We start from the raw sequence: 15464 nt of genomic DNA, 5'->3' as shown, positions 1-15464 counted from the left end.
AGAAGTGGGACTCAGGGTGCTGTCGCCGGCCGACTGGGCAGCAGGCACTGGGTCCACGGCAGGCAGAGGCCTAGTGTGGGAGGAGCAGGGAGCATACATAGGCCATGCCATAAATAGCCCGGGCTGGCCGCGCTGTCTGTCCCAGGAAGGCGGCCTCAGGCCAGCGTGGGCATGAGGGAAGAGCTGGAAAGCAGAGTGAGGCTCAAGCCCTCCAACCCTGAGTCCACCCTGGAGCTGACGGCCCACAGGGTGCAAAAGGGATCGCCCAGATCGTGGGAGCCCACCTGCAGTTTCACAGGTAAAGGAACACGGAGCCCAGGTGTGGGGAGTGATCTGCCCAAGGGGTGACCGCTTGTGGCAGATCCGGGACTCGATCTCGAGCTAGATCCTGGAGGATCTCCAGCTGCCATTTCCTTCTCTCTGTTGTCTCTCATGTGCTTTACCCAGCCAGGCTCCGGCGGCCTGGGCTCTGACCCCACGGGGAGGGCCTCTGGGTGCCCGGCGATTTTTCCTGCCCTCCCAAACACCACCGATCAGCCCTGCACCTTCTGCCTCCCAAACCCAAGGAAAGGGTCCACAGTAGGGACGAATGGCCGAGAAGTCCCCACTCCACGAGGCTTTCCTTTCAGGTGTTCTCCAGAAGACAGACTTCGGCCTGGGGGAGAGAGGGCTGAACCCACAGGCAGCCACAGAAACTCCCAGTGCCCACCCCGGGTGCTGACCCCCCATCCCCCATCCCTACCTGCCAACGTTAGACGGGTCTCCGTTGGGGAGCGAGGAGGAGGAAGTGGCCCATTCTGGCACCTTAGGGTAACGAGACTATTTACGTTTGGGGAGACAAGCAGGATAACAAGGAGAAAGAGAACGTAAAACCCGGCCCCCCCACCCCCGGCCCTTGTGCTGGCCACGTATCACACCCTTTCTCTCTAGAAGCGTCCTCTACCCCACCCGCCACTGCCTAAGAGTCCTAACCCTGACACACTCCTGTAAGGATAATCAAACCCTAGAGTACCAGGGACCTTGGTGCAACCTCTCCTCGCTGTACAAGGAAACTGAGGCCCGGGCACAGGGCAGGCCGGTGTGAGATCACACCGGGAGTTAGGAGGTAGGTGGGTACCACCCGCGTCTGCTGACTTCTACGCATGTTTTTCTCTCTTTCCAGACTTACTGTAGACCTTCCTTCTCCCCTCGCTTTTTCCTTCTCTTTCTTTTCCTATTTTTTTTTTCTTAAAAACCCCAAGGAGGAAGAGAGCTGGGGAGCCAGGACAGGAACGGACGGGAGTGAAGACACCGGTGGGGTCAGAGGACAGGGCTCTGGGGGCCGAGGGTGCAGGCTGCGAGTGGGTGAGGACGGAGGCCCAGCAGGGATGGGGCGGGAGGGGGAGTCTGGGCACAGGCAGGGGGCACAGAACCGGTGTGAGAAGCACGGAGAAGGGCAGAGAGAGCTGCTCCCGAGCTGCGTGGACGTTTATGCCTCTGCCCCAGGCCCTTCATCTGCGGGCCGCGCCCCAGTCCCCTGCCAAGCTCGGGCACCCCGCCTCAAGCATCACTTCCTTTTCTTCTTCTCCTTCGCCAGCTTGGCTTCCTCAGCGTCCTGGTCCTTGATGAGTTTTACCTTCCTCTTGCCCAGTGGAGTCTTGAAGTACCAGTCCTGGTGGGAGGAGGAGGGGGAGAGGGGAGGGCATTGGCTCCACCCCCCCAACCCCTGCTTCTGTTTCCTGAACTCGTCCTCCCCTTTCCACGGCAGCTGGTTCTCCTCTCCTCCCCAGCTCAGGTGTCCTGCTAGGGTCCCGGTTTCCCTTGCTCTCCACCAAATACTCTAGGCCACGGGCTCAGCCACTGTCGGGGGCAAGCCCTCTCTCTGTGGCCATACTGCCCCCATGGGGCACTGGTGGGGAGATGACTCAGGAGGGGATGTGTGTCTGCTGGTGCCGGGACCAGCCGCAGCTCTTAAAACCCAGGTAGCACTTTCAGGCTCCAGCCCTTGAGGACACCAGGTTAGCTGGTCCTGCCACACGGCCGTCTCCTGGATTTCTCATCCCCTTCCCAGCTGGACTCCACGGGGGAGCAGAGGGAGGTGTCTAAGGGGGCTGTAGAGGGCTGACTCCCTGGTTAGTGCTGACCCGTGACCCTCCCTCCTCACCTCCCCCCTCCCCCCACGCCCCCAAGCCTCACCTTCAGGGACTCCTCCTCCTCCCTGTACACCGGCTCCAGCTTGGCCAGGTGCCCCAGGAACTCTGAGGCCACCAGGGGCCGCTTGGACAGCTGCAGGACCCGCCGCTCGGTCAGCACGGAGTGGATGGCTTGGAGAATGTGACCGGGGGTGTAGCCATCGGACACCTTGGCCAGGGCACTGATGTCTAGGTTCGGGGCCACCTGGACGCCCTGGGCCGCGATCATCTGCCTCCAGAGCACTGCAGGCAGCCGGGGAGGACCCAGGGCAGGGAGAAGTCGCAGTGAGCACCTCGGCCCCTGTCAGACATGAGGTCCCTGCGTCTGGAGAGCGGCTCTGGGCTCACGGGTGCCTCCTCTCCCGGGACGTGAGAATCATTCTCCCCACGTGACACGAGGAAATGAGACTCGGAGGACTTACGGGGCCTGCCGTGTCCACGGAGCCAGGCCAGGACCCACGCCGCCAGGCTGCCTGTCTAGTTCCCCTTCCCTGCCGTGGGAGGCGCCGTCGCCGAGCGGCAGCGGGGAGGGGGAGAAGGGTGAGGAGGCTCGGGCAGGGCCGGTCCCTGGATCCCGGGTCTGGCCCGTCCTCACATCGCAGGGCCTCACCGAAGCGAGAAGCGTAATCGGGCCGCGGCATGAGGAGGATCCGCTCGTAGGTCCGGCACAGCCCCTTCAAGTCCGCGAGCTGCGGCTGGTCGCTCGTCCCTATCAGCATCACGCGGTCTGCTGGGCTCAGTAGCCGCAAGGCCTTGGCGAGATCCTTCTTTATCCGCTTCGGGTCCATCTGCGTGGGGCAGGGTGGGGGCAGGAACGTGGGGACCTGTATGGGCTTCTGCATTCTCCCGGAGCGCGTGTCCACACCCAGCCTCCAGCGGACCCTGGGAGGGATCCAGGGAGGTGGCCAGGAGGCCCCGTCCTGCTTCCAGGGCAAGGCCAAGGCAGCAGGAGGACAGGGAACTTGTCCAAGGCCCCTGTCCAAGGTGGGCGAGGTTTGGAGTTGACTTGAACAAGCCCAAGCCAGCCTTGCCCCTGGCTCCGGCGGCTACCCAGGTCCCCGCACCTCCTTCTCTTCTTTTGGGACCTTCTTATAGAAATTCTTCTCGGCATTCCCAATCCAGATCACAGAGGGTTGTAAGAGCCGAGCCACCTGGATAGGTCAGAGAATAAAAACCTGACATCGGATGTCCCTGGGCAAGGGTCACCTCCCCCGTCTGGTCCAAGGGCTGACCTTGGAGCTCCGGTCCCCACTTCCCACGCAGCGTCCACCCCGCCTCTCAGCCCACTGCCATCCACCACACCTCCCTGGGAACAGAGTCGCGCCCCTGCCCCCCGCCACGTGGGGGCCCTGCATATTAAACCTCATCTCTATCACGAAAGAAACTGCTCTGCTCCCCACTTCCCGCCATGCTCCCCATCCACAAGGTTTCAGAAACCCACAAGGTCCTCCCAGGGGTTGGTAAGGAGACCTCAGCAGCTCCTGACGTCACACCAAATAGGCAGAGGAGGGATCTCCTAAGTGTAAAGCCCATCCTGCTCTGTGGGCTCAGCCCGAGAACTAGAGGTGCCGAAGTCGGGGGACCCCGACCTTAAAGACGATATGCACGATCATCTGTGTCCCCATCTTGCCGGGATATTTGCCCTGCAGGGTGCTGGGGGACAGGTCGAACAGGTTGGCGCCCGTTTCTGTGCACACGGCCTTGACCAGCATCTTCTTCCCCATTCCGGAGGGGCCCACCAGGAGGATGGAGCGGATGAAGGGGGCCATGGAGTGTATATCCGGGGAGCCTGAGAGAGGAAACAGGGGCCAGAGGCAGGCAGTAGGCCGGCAGGGGGGCCGGGGTGGAAGCCACTGTGTAAGGTGAGGCCGAAGACCCAAGGCAGGGTGGGATGAAGTTTGGATCCTAGGTGCCTGCCGACCCCCAGTGTGGGGGACCCCATCCCCAGGCAGGCACGCTGAGAGAGGCAGCCTGGGGGGCTTCCGAGGACTTCCCAGGTACGATTATGAAGAGTTCTCTGCAGGGTCAAGAGGGAGCCTTCTAGCCCCTTCCAATGCCCTTTTGTTTTCTGTACCATCTCTTTCCACTTCTGGATCATGAAGGGGTAGAATTAAAGGGCCCAGGACCAACTGCTTCGGAAAGATCCTGGTCTTCTGGGAAGGGGACAGACTATGGGATATCCCTCGGGGCAGGGAAAGGGGCCAGAAAAGTGGATTCCTTGGGAGGCCAAGAGTCCACATAATTTCTGGGGTGGCCCAGTCTGGGTGTGACCTCCAGCAGGGCCTGGGGAAGGCAGGAGGAGTCCAGCGGGGGCCCATGGCACAGGGGACAATGCCCACCTCAGCCACCCTGACAGGCACCTAGGCTCCCCCAAGAGCCACCTGCCAGTCTTGGTTTTCCCTGCTCCCCGGGGCATCTCACCAAGGCGAAGGACCCCATACAAGGCCACATTCTGTCGTATGTCAAACAGGGAAGGCATAGGCAACTTTTTTGCCAGGTTCAGAATGGATCCAAGATAGAGGTAGTCACCTGGGGGCACAAGGGCCAAAAGAGAGCCCCTTGAGGAGAAGGCTCACAGCGAGGGTGGTAGCTAGCCACGGGAGGGCTGTGGCCAGGGCGCCGCTGCTCAGCCTGGGAGCAGGTGCTGGACGGGGGTCTCACCAATGTAATCTTTCAAGGCCACTGTCTCGCACTTCCTCAGAAAGCCGGAGACAACGAGCTCTTCAAACAGAGAGTCCACGGACCTGCAGAGGACAGCACAGACGGGTCCCCGAGGACGAAGGGAAGTGGAGACGGAGATGAGTGACAGGCTTGAGGACAAAAATACCCATAGTGCCACAGGACAGCCAGCACCAGAAGCCACAGTGCCAACCCGCTGGCCCAGAAGGCCGTCTGCCCACCGTGGGGGCTCTGTGGGTTGAGTGGGGTGTGAGAAGGACACGTGCCCTCTGCGACCCTCCCTTCATCAGTCTGTTCAGGTCCCCACGTTCAGAAATCCAGCCATTTGGCCAACATACCACCATCTTTCTAGAAATCACACTTGACGTCTAGGCTCATGGAAGCCGCTGATGTCAGTGTGCTCGAGACTCACTTCACCAAAGAGGTGAGTAGCCGGGGACCCCCAGCAAGCTCCCCAAGGGTCCAGAGAGGCATGGGCGGGGTGGCTTTGATAGGGACAGAGCTGATGAAGGCTATTTCATCACCAGCTATCTCGTGGGCGTGGCAGGGCGGGTGCTTGGTTAACGAGGACAGGGAGTCAGAGAGGTTCAGTGACTCTCTCCAGGTTACACAGAACAGAACCAGGACGGGAAGTCAGATCGGTCCTGGGCCCGGGTTTGCTCTACCTCCCACGATAAGGTAAAGGGTCTGCTACCTGTCTGTGGTCAGATCTTTTTCCTTCTTCTTCTTCCCGGCTTTCTTCCCAGTCTTTTTCTGGTTGGAAACAAGCACACCAGCCGTCGTCCTCCGGTCCTTGCCTCCCCCGCTGTGTGCGCGTCCGTGTCCCCACCCTTCACCCCCGTCTTGCCTTCGCACGCTTCAAGGGTCTCCCCTCCTCCCTGTCCACGACCAGGCGCAGGTTCTTCAGCTCTTGGCGCATCAGCTCGTCCACCTGGGAGGACAGCAGGGAGTGCTGTCCCAGCCCCTGCCCCTGCCCCGGTCCACTCCCAATACTAATCCATATCCTGGTCACGCAGGAGCCTTGCCCTCACCTGGCACCAAGGTGGGGAGAAGCTCCCAGATAGAGTCAATGGCTTCCGGCTCAAGCCCCAGACCCACCCTTTAAAGTCTGTGCCACGTGAGCAGCTGCCGGACTTCATCAGCCTGTTGTCTCACATCGGGACAATCATGGCGCCCACCTCCGGGGGTGGAAAGGCCATATTGGAAAGGTCACATGATCGAATGCTTCCTAGGTACGCCCTGCGGCCACACGGCAGGAGCTCTTGAAGGGTTGATGGGCACGATGGTGGGTGTGACCCCAGCGCAGAGCCCCTCCGCACCCCAGGGAGAGAGGGACCAGAGAGACACAGAGGAGGAAGGGGACCGAGACGGACAGAGGTGGAGCTAGGATGACAGAGAAGGCAGTGTGTAGAGGTGGCACAGAAGAGGGGCAGGGCGGGGGGCTTGAGGGGAAGAACCCCAAGAAGGGGAGGCGGGGAGGGGCGCGGGGAGGCCCTGGGCCAGCTCACGCACCTGTATCCGGATCTCCTGCTCTACTTCCTTTCTCTTCTCCACCTGGAGTGTCTCGGGGTCAAAACTCTGTTTCGGGTACGTACTCTCATACCGGTTCTTCCACACATCTAACCAGGGACGGACGAGCAGAAGACTGAGGTTCAGAGTCCCAGGGCACCCGCACACTCACAGACACCGGGCAGGGGAACCGGACCCAGGCTGGTCCACGTGTCTCTTGCTCCATCTCTGCATCTGTCTGTCTGTCTCATACACTTGCCTACATGGACCAGGAACCTGACCCAGGCTGGTCCCTTCATCCTCACAGGACTGTCCAGCATTGCTTCTACCTAGACCATGGAGGCCTGACCCCAAGGCCAAAGGCAAAACTGCCCCCACCCAGGGAATGGCATTGCACCCCACACGCGTGTCCTCCTCTGACATTCTCCTCTCGACCTCCACATCCGCACACCCACACTACCCCTCATGGTCCACAGAGCATGTGTTCACTTTCCCCAGGACCCGGGGTCACCCCAAGGCCCTCACAGGGCCTGGACACTCTTCCCCAGCCTGCTCCTGCCTTACTTATGTACTCCTCATGTCCGGCATTGATGACAGGTATAAACTTGGATGGCCACACTTTCAGCAATGTGTCTGCTTCCTAGAACAGAAACGTCCTTTGATCTCAACCCCCTCATGGTCCTTGCTCCTCCTTACTCCCCTCAGACCAGCCTCCCACCGGAAATCTCCTCAGACCAAGAGGAACTTTACCCCCTTCCTGGTCTTATCTTTCTTCCCTTTCTTCTGCTTCCTCTCTTTTTTTTCCTTGTTTTTCTCTTGGTCCTTTCTTTTGCTCTCTTGGATCTCTGCCTCCAGTTCCATTTTTACCTGGGACCAACGATAGAAGACATTTCAGAGAAGATCAGTGGGATTCTACAGGAGCAAAAGAACCCAGGCCCCAGATGGGGGTTGACTGGGGTCACTTTTGGGGTCCAGGGGTCCATAGCTAAAAGTTCAGAGACCTCATTGGGGTCCAGGAAGAAAGAGGTGTTCTGATCAGAACTTCTTCTCTTTCTTGGCCCATACAGATTTGAAGTCACAAAGAATCTCACCAGACATGCTTTCTATCCATGGCCAAAGATGTCTTCTCCAGACACAGGCACTCCCTCCCCCGCCATGCTGTCTTGCTAGTTACACATATTTCCTCCAGCCACATCTGCCTCTACTGAGGCTGGCCTCTCCCCCTCAGTTTACACTCAGTACTGTTTGTAACCTCAGACCCCACCTACCACAGAAAGTCTCCTGTCTCCACCTATAGGGTACCTGTTCTGGAGTCTTGTCTGCAAAGATCAGGTAGGATCCACCTACAGACTCATCTGGATAATCAGGGAATCGACCAGTAAGGGCACTAAGTAAACATAAAAATGGTCAGAGAGATACACAGGTGAGTGGATGGACAGATGGATGGGTGGATGAGTGGATGGATGGATGGATGAATGGATGGATGAGTGGATGGATGGATGGGTGGGTGGGTGGATGGGTGGATGGGTAGATGGGTGGATGGATGGATGGGTGGATGGGTGGGTGGGTGGGTGGATGGATGGATGGATGGATGGGTGGGTGGGTGGGTGGATGGATGGATGGGTGGGTGGGTGGGTGGATGGATGGGTGGATGGGTGGATGGGTGGATGGATGGGTGGATGGGTGGGTGGGTGGGTGGGTGGATGGATGGATGGGTGGGTGGGTGGGTGGGTGGATGGATGGGTGGATGGGTGGATGGGTGGATGGGTGGATGGATGGATGGTAGATGGGTGGGTGGGTGGATGGGTGGATGGGTGGATGGGTAGATGGGTAAGTGGATGGGTGGATGGATGGGTTGGTGGATGGGTGGGTGGGAGGGTGGGTGGGTGGATGGATGGATGGATGGGTGGATGGATGGGTGGATGGTAGATGGGTGGGTGGGTGGATGGGTGGATGGGTGGATGGGTGGATGGGTAGATGGGTAAGTGGATGGGTGGATGGATGGGTTGGTGGATGGGTGGGTGGGAGGGTGGGTGGGTGGATGGATGGATGGGTGCGTGGAAGGGTGGGTGGGTGGATGGATGGATGGGTGGGTGGGTGGATAGATGGGTGGATGGGTGGGAGGGTGAGTGGGTGGCTGGGTGGGTGGGTGGATAGGTGGATAGGTGGATAGGTGGATTGATGGATGGGTGGATGGGTGGGTGGATGCATGGATGAATGGGTGGGTGGGTGGATGGGTGGATGGTAGATGGGTGGGTGGGTGGATGGATGGATGGGTGGGTGGGTGGATAGATGGATGGGTGGATGGGTGGATGGATGGATGGGTGGGTGGGTGGGTGGCTGGGTGGCTGGGTGGATGTATACATGGGTAGAAGAGTGGATGAATGGATAGATAGTTAAACAGAGGGAAGGATGAAGAAAGAATAAGGACTATGGGGATGGAGGATGAGAGGAAAGGAGCAGAGAGTTACAGAACAAAAAGGAGCAGCCCCTCAGGAGGCACCCATGGGTGCTTTCCCCTTCAAAATTTGGCATTTTCTCTTCCATCCAAGGAAATGAGAAGTCATGTGCAGAGATGGTCCTGTGGTTGAGGGCCCCAGGTTTCAATCAGGGCGTGAGCAGCGAGGGAAGGGGGGTGGGAGTGGATGGAGAAAAGGGCCCAGTCTGGACTAGAGAACAGAACAGATGTGGGGACATGGTGATGAGGAGGAAAGGGGTTGAAGGCTGGGGCCACTGACTGGCATTCGATAAACCACTGTCGAATTTGCTCCTTCAACTTCTCCTTCATGTCAGGCCCCTCTGTCTCTTTGATAGAATCATGGGTCTTCTCTATCGCCACCTGGAACTCTTCCTCCTTCTCTGTCTGGCGGACCCTCCGGATATCCTCCCTGAGGCTGGCTTGATACATGACGCCCGCGTTCTCCACCTGGTTCGGTGGCAAGGGGAGCTGGAGAAGAGGAGGAGAGGCCCAGGGCATCAGGAGTGGGAGTGGGGAGGACCCAGCCCCCGGCCTCTGGCACGCACACCTGCCCCTGGCTTCCCCAGCACACCCGCACACGCGAGGCCCCGCACACGCGAGCCCCCCCCCCCCACGGAACAACGGGCATGCCTGCATCAGGAAGAATTGTGTTCGGAGCTCAAACTCGCCTGTGTAAATTACTCTGATAATGAGTTTGCTAGATGCATCTGGGCTGGCCCCCCCTGCCCGTTCCCCGCAACCCACCCTCCCCTGCGAGCCTCCGGCCCCAGCCCCCACCCACACCCCCGCCCCAGCGGCCCGTGTTGGCAGCCGCTCTCACAGCCACTTTCCCGCCTCATTGGCTCCCAAATGTATTTTAAATATCACTCTGCGCAGAGACAATTACTGAAAACGCTGAGCTCACACTGTCGATGGGCCCGGGCGGCCAGGCTCATTCCTCACCCACCGCCATGCCATGCCCCCCCCAACCTACCCCCGAGGCCCGACCCTGGCCTCTCTCTGCCTGCTCTTGCCTCCTGGGGGTCCAGCTCTCCAAACCCCCAAGCTTGACCTCCCCTACATGCACGCTCGTGCTCATGGACCCTGGCGACACTCAGCTAGACTCCCTGCAGTGCAGAAGAGAAGCCAGTCTGGGCCCCTCAGAGCAAGCAGGGAGACTATGGCTTGAAGCGCTCTGCTGTGAAAGGGAGACACATGCCCTCCATCCCACCCTGGCCCCGTGGTTCTCCCAGAGGCTGTAAAAGCCCTGGCAGGGGAGGGGGGTGGTCCCACTAGCTTTGGGGCTCCTCCCTGTGCTGGGCACCCCCACTCAGCCTCTCCTTCCAGCCAGGGGCATGAACATGAACATGAACAGAGGCTCTGTGCTTTGACCTTCCAAGGGTTTTAGAGAGGGAGGGTACAAAAGGATGGGGCTCGGTGCTGGCTTTCTGGTCCTTCCCATTCTTTCCCAAACCCTGAACCCCAGACCTGCACCCCTCCACTCTTGCTAAACACAGTCCTGAGCGGCGGGAGGCGTGGGCAGTGTGGAGCTGTACGGGGGCACAGAGGGACAAAGAAGAGGGGAGGAGACCCCATGCTCTGGCTCACCCCGAGCCCTTGCCTGAGATGAGGCGGGGGCTTACCATGCCAATGAACTCCATCTCCGTTCGCCGGTCCTGCTGAGTACGTCTCCTCTGCAGGTAGCCCTTCCACACCTGGGGGACACGCGGGCCCAGATATGCCCCACACTGCATTTTTGTAGGATGCGACTCGTGTGATCAGCCCCAGGGAGAAGCACCAACCCCTCACAAGGAAAGGTCCGGCTAGGGGAGCTTTGGGGCAGGAGGTGGGGGAGGAGAGGACACCTCCTGGGACAGCTCGTGGACGAGGGACACTCTGAGTGGGAGCAGCCCAGGACAGCACGGGGCCAGTAGGCACACGTGGTCCAGCTTCAAAGCTTTGCTCCCTCAGGGATCCCTAGGTATTCCCTCCTTCTCATCCCACCCTCGAATCTGCTATATCTTCTGAGGCCAAGTTCAAATACCACCTTCTCCCAGAAGCACTCCCACTCTCACGGCTCAGAGTTCCCACAGTGTTTGGAATACACACTTGACCTCCCCTCCCCCAGCATACAGTCACGCAGACCTCAGTGCTGTAAGGACGACGGAGCTCCCCTGATGAATTCCTCTCGTTTTGACACAAGGAAACTGAGTCAGGAGAGAGGATGTGGCCTCTCCTGGGTCTATGAGCCCGTTCGGGCAGAGCTGAGACAGGGCCAGGGTTCCTGACTCCTTGCCCAGTGCTCTTCTCCCAGTCCGCCGGCTGCTCTCAGCCCTGTGGACAGCCTGGTGCCAAGGGGGTGGGGACAGGGCACCGGGCAGGGGGAGGCAGCACCCGGGCCCGGCCAGGTGGGTTCTGTTCCATAACAGAGCCTCAGAGAGCGGCGTCTGTCTGCAGTATTTCCACATTCTCCTTGTCTGGTAACAAGGACAAAATGACTTCCTTTGGCTTTCATGGGAGAAGCGGGTCTCTCTCTTTGGGACGGACCTTCTTCCTCGAAGGGCTTGCTTTAGTGAGCCCCGTGGGGGCAGGGCCTTCTCATCCCTGGGCCAGCCCGACATTAGCAAGTCAGCCAGAGGCAGGGCACTCAGATGCACATGGTCTGTTCACTGATTAAAGACCGAAAAATCTACAGGTGCCTGCGCGGCTCAGTTGGTGAAGCGTCTGCGTTCAGCTCGGATCACGATCCCAGTGTCCTGGGCTCGAGGCCCCTGTTGGGCTCCCTGCTCAGCGGGGAGCTTCCCTCTCCCTCTGCTGTTCCCCTGCTTGTACTCTTTCTCTCTGTGTCAAATAAATAAACAAAATCTTTTTAAGAAATAAAAAGGCCTATCCCATTTGGAGGGCATATATCCTCTTGAGTTATTGTTGGTTGGTTGGTTGGTTGGTTGGTTGGTTGGTTGGCTTCTGGGCTTTGGTGGAAAGGAATTCTAAGTGCCCTCTCTCAGGCCAGCGGACAGTTTCTGAAGCATTGGGACTTGACAGAGAAGCTGGGAGAAGATGTTCGTTGGAGACAGAAAGACCAGCCCCATCTCCGCAGTTCTGGGCCTGCTTCTGGAGATGAAAGGTGGCAAGGGACATCCGACAACGGGACAGGGCAGCGGCCTCAGGGGGTACAATGCTGTAGGAGCGAAGGGTTCCCTTTCTGCACTGGACTTTTCCTGGGGCCTCTCCAGTCTCCTTAAGCTGGTAACCATCCTTAAGCTGGTAACCAGTACCAAACAGAGGAGGCCTGTGTCAGCAGGACTCAGTGAGAGAAGGCGCGCGCGCACACACACACACACACACACACACACACACACTGCGGGACGGCAAGTACTGAGAGGTACGGAATGGCCACCCAGAGTAGGAGAGAGGGTGACCACAGGAATGGTAAGAAGGCAGAGACACCTAGGGATGGGGCTGGGTTTTCTGCAGTGGGCGGATGGGCTGCGATTAGGTTATTTCCATGGTAAAGTAAAGGGTGACCCAGACGGCACCAGCCTTGAGGACATCTGGATCACATCAGTTCTCAAACTGTTTCATCGGTCACCATTCCTTTCACCTCAGCTGCCAGGAGTCTCGGGATTCATCTTTAGTGACTCATCTTTAAGAGTCTTATGAGTTTCTGGAATGATCATCTACTCTGTTCTGCGACCTTATTCTGGATCTTTCTCCTCTAATCTTAATGATCTTTCTGTTTCTGGGGCTTTTATGAGATGTAGCACAAGATAGAAGCTTGTTAACTGCTTAGATCCTGAATTAAGGATCTAGTTGTGGGGGCAACAGAATCCAAGCCCCTGCACCTCAGTCCTCAACCGCTAAGCCAGGCAGCCTTCCGGGAAGGGGTGACTCAACCCTGACCTTCCTCCTGGGTGCTGGGGGGTTACCTTCTGTATGGTCACAGCTGCTTGGTCCTGATCAAACTTGTGCCAACCGTCCTCTCGAATCTTCCGATCGCGCTCCTCCTCTCTCCGTATCTCTCGCATGAAGGTGGCTCGGAGCCGACCTTGCCTGGCCCGCTCAGCCCTTTGCAGCAGGATTATGGCCTCCGTCCGGTGCATTTCTGGAAAACCCTGGCCACCGCAGGGGCAAAGGAGCAGGAGAAGAGGAGAAAGGGCTTATATTCACGCTAGCAGCTAGGAGACCATCCGTCAAAGGACGTGCTGGGGACATGGTCCTCCCAGAACATCTCAGTGCCCAAGACCCGTCCTCTATCTCGGTGTCAGAAGGTTTCAAGGAGCATGAGAGCATCCCTGAAGCAGGCCAGGGATGATCCAAGGAGCCCTCTGAGGCAGCTATAGGTAGGACAAGTCCTCTCTGTGTCCTGGAAGAAGGTGTCTCTGCTCTGGGGTGTATGAGAGGAATCTGGGAGGGGGTCTCCCTGACTTACCACCTCAGAGGTCACTGGCTTCATTCTGGACAGGATCTCTGCCAGCATCAGCTCTCGTTCCTTCAGAACGGTGGACTGCTCCAACAGAAAGTATTTGGGGATTGGAACCTCCAGGTCTGCCTTTGGGGCAACACGGGGGAAGGAGAGTCAGGACTCAGAATCCAGGCCATCTGGCTGATACCACCACCTTCTGCTTACAGACCCTGGTGATGGCTTCCTTCATTGTAGAGCCCCTGGACGGTCGGGAGATTCATGGGTTGTGGGCGGATCCCATTAAGCTCATTCCTCTATCGCCCTACCACACCGTGTAACCGGGGCTGAATTCCGGAGGATCGTGAAATGTAATGGGCAGTGGTTCCAGTCCTGACTGTGCATCAAAATCAACGGGGAAGCTCCTAAAATGCAGACTCCTAGGCCCTCCCCAGACTAGCACATCCGAGTGGCAGGGCCTGGAGAATCGGTTTTGTCAGTTTGTTTTTTCAAGTCGGCAGCTGAGTTTCTTGAAGCAGCGGGTTCTGGAAACTTTGAGACTGCTTCCGATGAGAAGCGGGGAACCAAGCCCTGGGGCGGGTGACTGGTGGGGAGTGCATTCACATCACCCCAGGGCCTTGTTAAAATGCAGAAGCAGATTAGCCCTGTTTGGTCCGAGATTCTGCATTTCTGATAAAGTTCTGGGTGCTGCTGATGGGGCTGGTCCAGGAAGCAGACTTGGAGAAGCAAGCCTGGGGGTGGGGGGGGTGTCTTCCATCCCTGCCGTTGGTGGGCATTCCCAGCCCCGCGGAACCTCCAGCCTGACTCTCCAGCCATCCCGCAACTGCTTGCTTGCACCCCGACTTCTCCCGACCAAACCCCATCCCCTGATCTGCGCCGTCCCCCTTCCCTTGCAGAGGTCCCAACACCAGGGTTGTCCTCGGAGATCAGGACCAGCTCCAGCCTCTCCTCCGGGTCCTGCCCCAGGTGGTGGAGGCGTGGCTCCGTGTCCGTGGGAGGTCAAGGTCACAGGCTACTCCCCACCTCACGCCCCGCCTCCCCCCGCTCCGCTGGAGTGGGCGTGGCTCTGCCAGGCCGGCGCACCGGGGTGAGCTTGAGGTCCTGCAGCACGCGGTCCAGGCAGTGGTATTCGCTGAGGTCGGCGCGCACCAGGTCGTCCTTGAGCTCCAGCACGCGGCCCGCCACGCTGTCCAGCAGGCGCCGCAGCAGCCGCCGCTTCTGCGGCTGCACCATCTGGTCGTAGAGGGTGTCGAACCTGCGCATCAGCCCCAGGTAGCACAGGTAGACGGACGAGAGCCTGTACTGGAACGACTGCCGCTCCCTGGGCGACACAGGTTCCAGCAGGGGCTGCTCCTGGTCCAGCAGCTCTTGCAGGGTCACGTGGGAGGAGTCCCAGAGGCGTTGGTAAGCTCTGGAGAGGAGGGGAGAGAGGGCTGCAGGTCTGGGGTGATCTGGGCCTCAGAGGAGTGGGGACAGTGGGGGGGTTGGGCTCTGCTGAGCCTTTTGAGGAGCGTGAAGTCGGGGTTCAGAGATGTGCAGTTAAGGTTGCTCATGGTGTCGAGGGGTCCTGAGGGGGAGTGAGGTGGTAGTGAGGAGACATGCCCAGGCTTCGCGCAGGTGGGAGGAGGGACGCACTGATGGACCAGGGGGGAGGGTGAAGGCTAGGCATGGCCCTCAGGGGCTCCCTGTAAGGAAGAAGCCTCTTGTGGCGTCCACAGTCGGCCCCTCCAGGGAGAGGGTGCAGCCCCGGGATGCTGCAGGGGTGTAGAACGGTGAGTGGGAAGTAGGGGTGAGGGATGAGGGTAGAGAAGAGTCCCTTCCTCTGATTCTGGACTAAGTAGCTCCGGGAGAGTCTGAAGAGGAAGAGCCCACCACAGATGGAGCCGCTGGGGCAGCCGCGTGAATGCCCGGGGCCCAGCCAGGGCTGGCCCTGCACACAAGCCCCCTCTCCCGGGCATCCCTTCTCCCCACACACCCGCCCCAGCCCTGGGGGCTCCGCTCTTGCCCGTCACTCACCCCTCGGACATGGTGCCCACTTCTCACAGTTCCCTTTGTGAGCTGGTCATGCACTCCGCAGAACTTGCGGCTCGACCTTGACTCCACACCGCGGAAGTCAGAACAGCCCAATTTCGAGAGTTCTGTCCCATTGTCTCGATGTTCTAAGGCCAGGAGTGGGGGGGGCGGCGAGGGTAGCAGGTACAGGACTGGGGACCCTTATCTCAGAGAA

The 15464-nt window shown here is 59.2% G+C and overlaps 1 protein-coding gene across 1 annotated transcript; it reads right to left on the bottom strand.

The window, feature by feature from the left end:
- Positions 1-1546: 1546 nt before the first annotated feature.
- IQCA1L (IQ motif containing with AAA domain 1 like) lies at positions 1547-15264 on the bottom strand. Its single transcript, XM_046020093.1, has 19 exons — positions 15254-15264; positions 14321-14648; positions 13247-13366; positions 12744-12929; positions 10461-10532; positions 9098-9306; positions 7662-7746; positions 7110-7226; positions 6924-6999; positions 6363-6469; positions 5698-5781; positions 5545-5603; positions 4833-4915; positions 4593-4700; positions 3761-3960; positions 3236-3322; positions 2782-2959; positions 2176-2414; positions 1547-1651 (listed from the first exon to the last, which is right to left on the bottom strand). The coding sequence occupies exons 1-19, from the start codon at positions 15262-15264 to the stop codon at positions 1547-1549; spliced, it is 2454 nt and encodes an 817-aa protein (XP_045876049.1).
- Positions 15265-15464: the final 200 nt, after the last annotated feature.

The sequence above is a fragment of the Meles meles genome, chromosome 10 (genome assembly GCF_922984935.1).
Source record: "Meles meles chromosome 10, mMelMel3.1 paternal haplotype, whole genome shotgun sequence".
In the NCBI taxonomy this organism is placed as follows: Eukaryota; Metazoa; Chordata; class Mammalia; order Carnivora; family Mustelidae; genus Meles; species Meles meles.
The sequence above is the reverse complement of the archived record's forward strand: the minus strand, read 5'-3'. Positions and strand labels throughout refer to the sequence as shown.